Consider the following 13392-nt stretch of genomic DNA (forward strand, 5'->3'; position numbering starts at 1 on the left):
ATGCAATATATGCAAGAATACAAGAATAATGTGTTAACTATATTAGTTAACATTAATTTCTAAAACAGAGAAATCTCAAAATCTCAGTAACTTAACACAAAGAAGCTAATTTGTTCTTCACATAAAACCCTCGCTGATGTTTCTGATCTTCACTTGGGGAATGCCCTCCATGTAGTCATTCAGAGAATAAGATGGATGGTAATTCTGTTGTTCCCCAACCAGATTTCCAGTGTCACCCTACGCATTGATATTCAACAGGCAAATGGCAAAAGAGGGGGAAGAACCAGGGTGTGAGAACATTTTGTATGTATCAGGCCTGGAAGTCATGCATATGAGTTCTGCCTACATTCATTTGTCTAGAACAGCTGCGTGACCACACCTGACTGTAAAAGAAAATAGGTTATATGGTTCAGCTGTGTGCCCAGGAGGAGAGGGAAATTGGTTTGATGACATCTAGCTAGCCTCTGCTTAACTCACTAATTTTTAAAAAAATACTGTTATAGCTTTTGTCCTTCCTTTTTGATTCTGCTTCATTTAAAACATGATTCAGACTTCTTGTTTCCTCTATTTTTGTTCCCTAACATCTTTCAAAAAGTCTTGGATAGTCTCACAAATGAGTCCATTTAAATATGCATCAATGGTCTACATGTCTTATGTTAATAAGTAAAAATACCCCAAATGCTGCATGAAAACTTCCCCTGGTACTGTTTGCCTGTTTACTCACATACAGTTGTTCTTTCATATGTTAGAGTACAGGACACTGAAATTTAAGCATGACTCAGTTCTCTTACCTGTGCGGAATCTGGTAAGATCTGGTCAGCAGGTGATGGGGCTGGTCTCAGCTCAAGGTTGATTGTGCGAGGATATCCAGGATGTTTTGGGCTTTCTATTGCTCATCAGCCTATGCAGTGTGCCCTTGTTGGCTGACGTAGGAGGCAGCCCCAGTATCTCAGCCTAGAATTAAAATGTGAGAAGATAAGAGGGCTGGAGATATCCCAGGAAAAGTTTAATTTGATGGTGTTTTCTTTAAGTAAAGGGGGCTTAGAAGTGTTTATGCTGGCCAGGTGTGGCGGCTCATACCTGTAATCGCAGCACTTCAGGAGGCTGAGACAGATGGACCACCAGAGGTCAGGAGTTCGAGACCAGCCTGGCCAACATGGTGAAACTCCATCTCTACTAAAAATACAAAAAATTAGCTGGACATGGTGGTGCACACCAGTAATCCCAGCTACTTGGGAGGCTGAAGCAGGAGAATTGCTTGAACCCGGAAAGCGGAGGTTGCAGTGAGCCAAGATCTCACCACTTTACCCCAATCTGGGTAACAGAGTGAGACTCCATTTCAAAAAAAAAAAAAAAAAAAAAAAAAAAAGAAGTATTTATGAGTATTTATGCTATGAGTCCTGAAAAAGTTGAATCATAAAGTTAACTCTTTTGAAAATGTTTAAAAATATGTTTTACAGATTAAAGTTACAAAAGGCTCAATAAAATAGTAATGAATGAAGATGTTTAATTTAGGATTTTCTCATGTAACCACAAAGAATGTCTTGAAGTCATTTAAATGGGAATAAAGTTTCATTTTTTCCATGTACTCTAGGTGTAACTGAGAAAGTCAGTTAATCAGCATTCTGAGAATTCAGAATTTCCTGAAGCATGCAAAGGCTTATCTCTTTCTCCTCTTTTTGAAATTACTTTAAACACTGGGGGATATGAATCTGTCAGTAATTAGGAATTAGTCAGAGAAAGGCCTCTTACTCGTAATGAACCTCTTTGAAAAGTCTCTGTTTATAAAGTAGAAAACACCCTGGAAAATTGGGATAAAAGTTGCATATTTTAATTTGTTGGAAATTGAAGTTATCTTCAGGTGTCACGGTATAAATAGTTGAGCCAAGAATATAACCTAAAATTCTACTTTAAGTCACATGACCAAATACAAACTAATCTAAGAATTCTGTGGAGTAAAAATTAAAATTAAGGCACAGGAGTGAGGGGTAGATATACTTTAATCCTGCTTCTGCCTTGATCCTCCCTCATTTCTCATTCAGTAAACTTTGTGATGACTGAAGTATGCATAACAGTATGCGAAAGGTCATAGTTACTTGAGCTGTGTTAAAAAGATCCATCTTTTGCACCAGAGATTCCTAATCTTAATGCTTCCTCTACTTTCATATTCAAGATATGAGCTATTTTAGTGACTCTAGAAACTCTTAATGCATAAAATAGCTAGTATTTTTAAAGATAGTCAGTATTTATATAGTACTTATAATGTGCTAGACAATGCTCTATGCATGTTATATATACATTAACTCATTGGTAGCTCAACATCACTGCAAGAAGTGAGCATATCATTACGGTCTCTGTTTTACAGATGAAGCAATTTAAATATAGCTTGTTTAGGTGACTTACCTGAGCACACACAGCTAGTAAGTAGCAGCACTATAGTTGAACCTAAGCGGTCTGGCTCTGGTCTACATTCAACCATCCTTACACACTGACCTTAGGAAACTGTCTGCGTGTCTACATGTAAGGGTTTCTCTCCTAGGTGCCTGATTTTTTTCCGAACAACCATTAAAAAAAGGTTCACAGCAATCATTCGTTATCAGCATGGATTTTTTACCTAGCACATTTAATCTGAGGGGCATCTTTTAATGTTATCTATGCTTCTGTAAAGGAAGATGCTGAACTGGAGTTTCTTTAAGGGAGTGGTGAGGATCACTTTAGATTCTCTGTGTACCCCTGTGTTTACAAATTAGCTAATTGTGACAGACAGCAGCTGATATGCGATATTAAATAAAAAAACATAGAATTCTAGGAAGATAGCTGTATTAGTGTGTTCTCACTCTGCTAATAAAGACATCAAGAGACTGGGTGATTTATAAAGGAAAGAGGTCTAATTGACTCACAGTTTCACATGGCTGGGGAGGCCTCACAGTCATAGCGGAAAAGCAAGGGACATATTACATGGCGCACCGCAGGCAAGAGAGCTTGTGCAAGGGAACTCCCATTTATAAAACCATGAGATCTCGTGAGACTTATTCACTACCACAAGAACAGTATGGGGAAAACCACCCCCATTATTCGGTTGTCTCTACCTGGCCCCACCCTTGACACTTGACACATGGGGATTTTTACAGTTCAGGGTAAGATTTGGGTGGGGACACAGCTGATTTTGACAGTGCTGTGACAGCAGCTGATATGAGATATTAAATATAATTTAAATATAAAAACAGAATTCTAGGAAGATGGCAGATATGGTGGAAGTTTAGGCTTTGATCCTTTACTCCTATGACCTCTTTAAAAACAGTATTTCAAAAATGAAATTTCCTTCCTTTTAATTTTCTAAGAGTTAAATTATCTGCAAGTCTGTTCATAATATTAATAACAAAAGAGAAAAATAGGTTCTATGATAGGCTAGTTACTTGTTGTAGTCAGGAATATTGATTTCCTAGTAAACTTGAAAAAATATTTTAATTATCCCTGGTGAGTAGAATGTTTATACAGAAAAAAAAGATATTAGAATATATTTGAGTAATTATTGAAAATTGTGGACACCGTTTGTTTAAGTTAAATTGTACAGTTGAGTTGATTTTATTTTCTGTGGATTAATTAGACATTTCTTTTCAGGTACATGACAGATGGAGGACTTAACCTATACACTAGAAGTCTGAACCGAATACCAGACACAGCAAGCTCCCGGGACGTCATCCAGAGAGGGGTTCACGATGTGACAGTGGATGCAGACAGGTAATGCTATCAGCATATATGATGGTGAAGCGTGTATGAAGCAATTTTATAAGAAGAAAATAAGAGAAACTCCTATTAAATAGTGTAAATCAAAGGACTTGTTACTTTGATAAATATTTTATTTTGATAAATAATTCTTTAGGGATTTTTTTTTTTTTTTTTCTGTGAGACAGAGTCTCCCTCTGTCACCAGGCTGGAGTGCAATGCCACAATCTCAGCTTGCTGCAACCTCAGCCTCCCGGATTCAAGTGATTCTCCTGCCTCAGTCTCCTGAGTAGCTGGGACTACAGGCACACGCCACCATGCCCAGCTATTTTTTGTATTTTTAGTAGAGGTGGGGTTTTACCATGTTGGTCAGGCTGGTCTCCATCTCTTGACCTTGTGATCCATCCGCCTCGGCCTCCCAAAGTGCTGGGATTGCAGGCGTGATCCACTGCGTCTAGCCTATTTTGGGATATTTTTAAAACTAGGATGATTTTCTTTACAAGGCCATTTTAGCTCTGTAATACTGAAAATAAATGTGTGGCTAGGGAGATTTTTTTTTTTAATTTCAGGTAACATAGTTGAATATGTTAATATCTGCAAAAGCAAAATTACAAACATATACTTATTTTCCTTATTAGAAAGAAACTCTGGTTAATAAATTTCATTCAGTTCAGATATCCTCACATTTACCTAGAAGCTAATGATATAAAGATTAAAACATGTTTCAAATCATCTAGCATAATAAGCTTGTTGCTTTTCTTGAAGGTGTTGTAAACATAGAAAAACTCTTACTTTAGGTTTATTTTTGCTTCTTTATTGCCTCAAATTTCTTAAAGATGTGTGTGTGTGTATGTGTGTGTGTGTGTGTGTGTGTGTGAGATGAACTAATTATTTTGCTGGAAAATTGCTCTGCTGATTTATCAGAATCATCACTGTTTAAGAACATTGATTTGGTAAGATAATGTTGTAATATACATTTCTGGCCTGATTTTGCTCCTTCTTCACTCAAAATTTTGACTTTGTTGTACAGGAAGGAATTGCATATTTTCAGAATTATAATATCTAAATACCTAGAGTAGTTGTTTAATTCAGCATTTATGAGAAAGACAAAAGGTTAAGGTGCAACGTACTCACATTCTGAAATAGGAACTGTATACAATTCATTATGCATTTTTGTACAGTCAACTCCAAAAGCTAGATACCCAGGGAATTCTAATATTAGTCTTCAGTTTCTCCTTACCCACAGGCTGTTGATATCCTAACTCATAATGGTTAGAACAGTCTCAGCTCCTACCCTGTCTGTATCCTACTCTCCTAGCCTATATACTCGCGTGTGTGTGTGTATGTGGGTGTGAAGCATGTGTGTGTGTGAAGCATCTCCCCACCTGTAATGTAAGTCCACGAGTGCAGAATTTTTGTCATATTATTTATGTTTTGAGTTTTAACAAATGTTTGTGGAGTTAATTAACAAATTAATGAATATAGGCTATTTATTAATTAGGCTATATAGTCATATAGACTGGCAATCGCATCTAATTAAATAGAGTGGCAAATGAGCTCCGGAAAGAACCAAGGTACTATAAGGATGTTATGAAAGAGAAAAATGGGTTATGTGAAAAATAGACAGTGATAAGAGGGAAAGAATCCCAAAGTGTGGGCCACATTTTGAAACTAATGACCTATTATTCTATTATTGTTAGCTGAAAGTAGAAAACATTGTGGGAGGGAAGATCTGCTAGTTTTTGGTAAAGGAGGTTGTGATGGCAGAACCAAGAAATGAACACAAGGTGACTTTGGTTTGGGGACACTGGGATAATCAACTCTCCTTGCTTTATCAGGGCCCCAGATTGGGCTCTGGTGGAGGAACTCAGAACAACATAAAGACCTAGATAGGTATCTAATAAGTGGGGACCTGTGAAAGCAGTGCCTCTTAAAGTGTGTAACCTGGACCACCAGCAGCAGCAGCAGCCATTGAAACTTCATAGAAAGACAGATTGTCAGCTTCATCCAAGACTTACTGAATTAGACTATCTCAAGGTAAGACCTGGTAATCTGAGCTTTAGCCCTCAAGGTGGTTCGTAAGTTCAAGCATCACTATATTAAGTTGAACAAATAGATGCCAGGCCTACAAACACATGAATGCCTAGCATAAATATTTAAAAATTAAAAATGACATTTCAGAGTTCTTATTTACCCTATTAGCAGTGTTCTGTCAAGAGAATGAGAATATTGATATGTTAGAATACACTGATGATGCTAATTTTTGAATTAAATCAAATAATGACTTATTATACCTGAAATAAATTGGTTCAGCTTGGTAGATGCAGTTTTTGAAGATTATATAAATGGTTTTTAAAAGAATAATTTTAACTTGAGCTGCTTGTATAAATTAAATTGCAATAAGGTCATAGTATAAATCCTCCTATTAGCAGAGATAGAAGGTTTTTAAAAAATTACAGATAAGTCTGAAGGTCTTTTAAAATCTTATATTAGGGAAGTAACTTGGGATGTATATCATTTTAAAATACATGGACTTAAATGTTGTAGTTGTATGACTCAGTTAATTTAAAATACTTTCTTCTATGAAAAATTGTTTCAAAACATTTTCTAAATTCTGTTACTCATTTCAAGTAGGATAGGCAAGAACAGAAATAAGATACTACTTTTTGTTCAGGTTTACTAAAAAAAAATTACTGTAATAGAGATCATATAAAAACATGTTTCCTGTCTATTTGTCTTAACATTTTAATCTTGGCACCTTAAATTTGACTTGGTAGGAATTAGAAGACAATTGCAGAAAATGTCAACTGGGGAAATTTTATTCTACTAAAAACTATATCCATACAACATAGCAAATCACATTTTAAAGGCCAAAAAGTCTTTCACAGCAATTTTTCTGATTATTTTCAAAACATATCTTTTCTCTGCTCCTGCAGCATGCTGTTGATTTTTCTGTTATGCAGTCACGTAAGTAATTACATGTTCACATGTCTGCTTCACTCATAGAACATGAAACACTTAAATGTAGAATAATATCTAATCCATCTTTGTATCACCAGTAGCTAGCATACTGTAGGAACTCAATACATATATCAGATAAATTGTGGAAATAACCATATCAGCTTATAACACATAGAAATGTGAGTTTTAAAAGAAAATAATTATACATATCAAAAAAATTTTATACCATTTTTTAAAGACCTTTCAGATGTCATATAGTTTGGACTTTTCCAGTGTTTCTTGTATCATAAGACAATAGTAGATATTCTAAGTCAAAAATCAGTTTTCTGGGGTTATATACATTTGAAAAAACTGAGTATCATATCTGTTCTTAGAGAGTAATGCTGGATATTAACATATCAAAGGTACAGAGAAGTCTTGAGGTTCAAAATAAAATCGACTTAATTTTATTGAATTCAGTGTTCCATGAGCTTTTTCACTGATTCCTTCACTTTTTTCTCTTATAATAGTTAACTTGTTCTTGTAGCATTTTATGAAATGTTGATTTAGTTGAATGCCTTCACTTGACCAATATAATAATAGAAACTCAGAAATATTTATTTACCCAGGAGCATGCAGCTAATAGCACAAGGATTCAGGTCTTTTACTTCCTATTTTGTGGTTCCCAACTACTTTTGTCAAAGGTCTTTTAAATAATATGAAACGTATTAGTGATTGATTCATTATAGTTAATGCGTAAATGATAAAGCTTGCAACAATTCACTGGCAAGAAAGCTTAAAAGCCAAAAGAAAAAAAAAATCCACAGCATTTTTTTTCTCATTCTTTCTAAAAGCTGTGTAAGTGCAAAAGCACAGAGCCATAGCACAATGGCAGCCAGCCAGCTAGCTAGGATAGCAATGGACTTGAATTGTTTGTATTGTTGTAGTGAAGGCTGTAGCTTCCCCTTTGATCAACTTCTGGTTAAAATGTGATGGACAATAGAGAACTGAATTCCTCTTACCAGCACATTAAAAAGGCCCCAAAGGAAAAAGGAGGACTTTCAGCAGCCATCTGTAGTGTATTTTAAATATTTTATTGCTTAAAGATATTGCAGTTCATTTACTTTCCATATCAATCCAACACCAACCCCATTTCTGTATTTACTTGACAAAAAAAAAATTACAGAATGGATATAATCCTTGTAGATATGTTGGAGACTCTCCAGCAACTTCACAGATACATTTATAGCAGGCAGTTAAATATGTAGGTTTTATACATTGTGTTGGGCTACGTTTAAAAGGTACATTTTGGGGGACTGCAGGATGTTTGTGGTTTTGAACTTTATTAACTCCTATTATTGTTCTTACTCTAGCTTCTATGCTAACAGTCACAAATATTTGATAAACAAATACATGATTACTTCGTAAGTGCCTGTTATCATAATAGCACCTTGGGAAAAAATAAAACGAAACAATATGGGTGAAAGTTCCTCAGTTTAATGGTAAGAGAGAGTAATGTAAACAAAGGCCACTCATAATAGATGTCTATACAATGTGCCTTAGAAGCACCAAAGAGAAACAGTTACTCCTTCCTGGGAGTATAAAGGAAAGACTTCAAAACGCAGTAGCATTTAAGCAGGGTCTTAAAGAAAGCATACAACTTTTTGACATCCAGCCTGGGAGAAATCAGAAGGAATGTGGGGAGTGAGAACATAAAGGCATAGAAGAGTTTGGTGTGAGGAACCAATAATGGGATTCTGAAGCGCACTGGGAATGTGGTCAAGAAGACAAGGAACAAAGGACGCGGGGGCCGTACTAGGGTGTTTGGACCTATAGGTGATAAGGAGCTATTTTACTAAGTTTAATTAGTTTTATTTCACTTCAAGGCAAGAGCACATGCTATGATCATTGTATTTTAAAAGGAACTTTCACAGCAATGTAAGAATATTGAAGAGGGATGAGATAAAGACAGGTAGAGTGCTTAGATAGTGACTAAAATAAATTAGATGAGCACCTAACTAAAGAATGGCAGTGGGAAAGGGGACTGGGGACACCATCTATTTCTAGAGAAACTTGGGTTTTGTCTGTGTGTATGATATTCCTTGGTTTTCATAAGTAAATACCACAGATTGGATGGCTTAAACAATAGACATTTAGTTTTTCACAGTTCTGGAGGCTAGAAGTTTATGATTAAGGTGTCTGCAAATTTGTTTTTTTATGAGAACTCTTCCTGACTTCCAGAGAGTGGGTTTCATGCTATATCCTCACATGGCCTTTCCTCTGTGCTCCTGAAGAGATCCATCCATCTATCTATCCATCTATCTATCTATCTATCTATCTATCTATCTATCTATCTATCTATCTATCTATCTATCTGTCATCTGCTTTCCTGCCTGCCTGTCCGCCTACCTGTATAGAGAGAGGTATTTGATGTCCCTCTCTCTTCTTATAAGGGCACCAGTGCTATTAGATTAGGTTTCCACCCTTATGTATTAATTTAACCTGAATTACCTCTGTAAAAGTCCTGTTTCCAAAAACAGTCACATTGCAGGTTAATACTTCATGTAAATTAGGGGGTGGAGACACAATTCAATTCATAACCCTGTGTAACTCCCAGGTGGTTATATCCTTGGGGATATAAGGTCAGTCACTATGTATGTGCTGGATTAAAGTATTAGTATGTATTATAATCATACATATAATCTAGAGCTTATATACGATTGTATACAAAATTAGCTTGTATACGAGCTCTAGATTGTATATATGCATATTTATATTGTAAATTGCTGCCTTTGGAAATGCATAAATGTGGAAAAGAGAGCCAAGGATTACTAAAGTATTTAATTTTTTTTTCCAAATGAAGCCAAGAGTCTGGACTCTTACGAGAAGTTTCCCAATTTTTAAGTGTTAGAACTCGCCTAACAGATACATAAGATCAATAGATACAGTTAAAGACAAAAAACTTTCTTCAGTGGCCAAAAACTCTAGAAATTCACAGATACAGTTAAAGACAAAAAACTTACTTCAGTGGCAGAAAACTCTAGAAATTCACAGACATAGTTATATAAAGCAGGAGAGAGTGAAGATTGCACTTATGGTCCTGTAACTGTCCTAGTTTCTTGAAGTTTCTCACAGAGATAGAGCTGGTGATGATACCACCTGTGCAGAGTGAAAATGCCACCAGTCATGAGAAGCCTGCCCAGCAGGTGAGGTAACTGTGGCAAAACTATCTGAGCTCTTTTTGGAGATTTTAATGCAAGACAGCGCGAATCTGAGGTCAGCTTCCCAGCCATAGCATCATTCAGTGGAGCTGGCCTCCTGCCTGCCTGAGGCCTATTATGACAGTAATGAATTAAATTTTGTTTAAACCAGTCTGTGACTCTGCACTGTGCAAGCTAGGAACATTTGTATCTCAGATGTGCAGTAAGAAAACAAGCCCTGAGAATGAATTCTTAGCATTGAAAGAGTGAATAAAAGAAGAACCACCTTTGGAGAGACAGAGAAATCTGCTTTAACACAGAGATCAAAGGACAACTAGGGTTAACTGATATTTTTTGAAATGGAGAGAAGAGGAAATATGAAATACTGTCCAACTCCGTGGATAAGTGATGTTTGGCAACTAGTTTCTTATCAGTGGCTTTCTCAAAGTTAGTTTCAATGAAGTACTGAAGGAACATGCTAGGTTATGAAAAGGTGAAGAAGTTAGGAGGTTGAAACAATGAAGGGAGATCTTCAGGAAAGTTGCAGTGAAGGTAAGGAGAGAGATCAGATAGAAGTCAACAAAAGGGACAGGATGAAGATTATTGCTGATTTGCTCTGTTTTATTTTGGGGAGAAAGGAATTTGATCTGGTACAGAGAGTGAATTCCTAGACAAAATAAGGTGGTAAGTCTTCCAAGGAAGATAGAAGAATCAGGAAAAAGATTATAGGACTGCAATAGACTTAATGTTTATCTCCTTCCAAAATTCCTATATTAAAACCCAGTCCCCCTTGTGATGATATTTGGAGGTAAGGTCTTTGGGAAGTGATTGGGTCACAAGAGGGGAGGTCTCATGAATGCTATTAGTGCCCTTAGAAAAGAACCCACTATCGAGTGCCCCTTGGCCTCTGCTGCCATGTGAGGTCACAGCAAAATGTCAGCTGCCTATGAATCAGAAATCAGGCCCTCTTCAGACACACACCTGCTGGCACCTTGATAAAGCCTTCTGAAAACATTACTTTGAAGCCCCTGAGCATGTTTAATGAAAGGAAGGGGCTCAAAGAGGTTGATTAGAAGGTTTTTTACCAAAAATTAAAATAAAATAATAATAATTTTCACATTTGAGAGGTAGAGATTTACTGAGGGGTTGAACAAATTGCAAGCTATAACCTGGGTTACTGAAGTAGAATGATAATAGAAGTCAAAATTAGGTTATGTGGATGATTCATCCAGGTAGCTATTCAGTCAATATGATGGCAAAATGAATCTCAAAGGAGAGAAAGGCAAAGCTCCAGATACTATATATTATACTGAATATGAACAAAATTCCAGAACTTGTGGTAATGAAGATACCTTTTCCAGTTATATTTTGGGTTGTCTGTCACATTGTTATCTAAACTATATTCCTAAATATAGTAATTGCTAAATTTAATTATAAACTAATCAATATAACTTCATATGTATACTGATTTTCCTATATAATCATGCTTTTATTGAAAGTATAAAAGCATAGTACATCATAGAAATTATTTTTGTATTGTGCTACCTGATGGATTGTTTTGATTTGTGAAACTGTAATCCACATGCTGAAATCACAGAGTTTCCAAAAGGCATTAAAGATTGTCATGATTTTGTATGAGTCTGAGGTTGCCATTGTAACTCATCATATATTGAAGCAAGCCTAAGTTCAAATCTAAATACATAGTTAATACTAAATATCTAAGTCTGAAATTGTTAGCAATGTGCAGAAAATTACATTGCCATGACAAAGGGCATCTTGCCAGTTCTCATAAAATCATGGGGTCAACCGTTATAAGGGTGGGAGACCTTTATGATTTCCAAGTGTTTTCCAACTAGGAAAAGTAAAGGCAACAGAGATTTCTCCTAAGCCACCAAGCAAATATCTCAGGGATCAGATTCATGATGCTTGTCACTAGTGTGTGTAAACTAATAATTCATTTTATCCATGTTGATTTGTTCCAGTACAATCACAGAATTAGTATATTCCCGTGTCTTAACTATTTCCTTCATTAGCTTACTGGCTCTCCATTGTAATTAAAAGCAAACACAATAAAGATTAACAGACTGAGATGGAAAGAGACAAAGTAAATATAATTACTTCATTTTATAATCAGATGGCCTGCCTTTTCTGCCCACATTTCTTTACTCTAAGTGGGGAGAGACCAATGCAAAACATTAGGGACGTGAAAAAACCGTTATTGATGCCCTCTCAAATTCATTTTGCCATTCTGCTCATGATTGCAAGAATTTGAACTGGTTCTGGACTTCTCTTCAAATCTTAAAATTAACTGTGCCCATTGTAAGTAACCTCAGAGGCTTCCAGTACTTTCTTATAATGCCCGTTAGGGAATTAATTCATACCACACTGACATGTTGAGAACCTACTCTCTGCCAATCACTGTGGTCAATCCTAGGCTTTTTACTCAAGAGTCTTGTATTAGAAGAGCATTAGAGTAGGGAGCGTTAAACCTCAATTGCCACTGAAACTCAAAAGATGTTTCGACGCTACAACTAGCCCAAGCTGTAGATTGTAACTCTAAATGCTATTTTTTTATAAGACTCACCTTGACATTAAACTTGATCAGATTTTAACTTTACCATTCTAGAATGATTCTCCCAATACAAGAGATGGTTCCAAGGACTCTTATTTATGTATAATTTTTATCTTACCTGCTTATAATAGAATTTACTAATGAATCTTATGAGGATGGTAACGATATTGAGAAGAAGAAAAGAGAAAGAAGAAGAGGAGGAATAGGAGGAAAGAAGGAGAAAAGAGGAGGAACAAGAGGAGGAACAGGAGGTGGAAAGGAGGAGAAAAGAGGCGGGAGAAGAGGAAGAATAGGAGGAAAAGGAGGAGAAGAAAGAGGAGGAAGAGTAGTCAAATTTGTTATAATAAAAATAGCTATAATAGACATAAGTATTGAGGACCTACTGTGTATAACTAACATACCATATTACTTAAATACATTATTTTACTTTATCTTTACAATAGCCCTATAAAGTAGGTTTTATTAGTTCCATTGAGGCAAATAATGCTTACGTCAAGTAGCTTACCCATAGATACTTTGTTAATAAATAATAATTGTAGAATTTAAATTTAGATCTTGTGTTTTAAGCATTATTCATAAAATTATTAATTTTATAAAGGTTTTTATCATGCCTGGATGAAATGTTTTGACTTCATAAATTATTTAATTTTTCCATTTTGACCTAAACATATCTACACTATAAACAGTTTATTTTTAATCTAGCTTCAAAAAGTTGGTAAATTAATTTAATGTGTAATGATATTTACTTTTATTGCACTGTCAATAGACCTGAAAACACAGATGACAGAGCAATCATTTCACATGTGTGAGAGCTTCTAAAAAGCTAGTTAGCTTGCTAATATCAATAAAGCAATTTAGCAATGTTTTGTTCTTTTATACATATAATATATAAAACATATATAATTATATATACATATATAATTACATATATATTTATAATACAGATAATTATAT

The 13392-nt window shown here is 35.5% G+C and overlaps 1 protein-coding gene across 2 annotated transcripts in view; it reads left to right on the forward strand.

Moving 5' to 3' along the window:
- NAV3 (neuron navigator 3) overlaps positions 1–13392 on the forward strand; it is a 394671-nt gene that overhangs the window by 234744 nt on the left and 146535 nt on the right. For both annotated transcript variants that reach the window (XM_011981392.1, XM_011981393.1), the window contains exon 12: positions 3622–3741. In XM_011981392.1, the coding sequence (XP_011836782.1) occupies positions 3622–3741 (120 nt within the window). The remainder of the gene's footprint in view (positions 1–3621; positions 3742–13392) is intronic.

The sequence above is a fragment of the Mandrillus leucophaeus genome, unplaced genomic scaffold, assembly GCF_000951045.1.
Source record: "Mandrillus leucophaeus isolate KB7577 unplaced genomic scaffold, Mleu.le_1.0 Scaffold225, whole genome shotgun sequence".
Taxonomy (NCBI): domain Eukaryota; kingdom Metazoa; phylum Chordata; class Mammalia; order Primates; family Cercopithecidae; genus Mandrillus; species Mandrillus leucophaeus.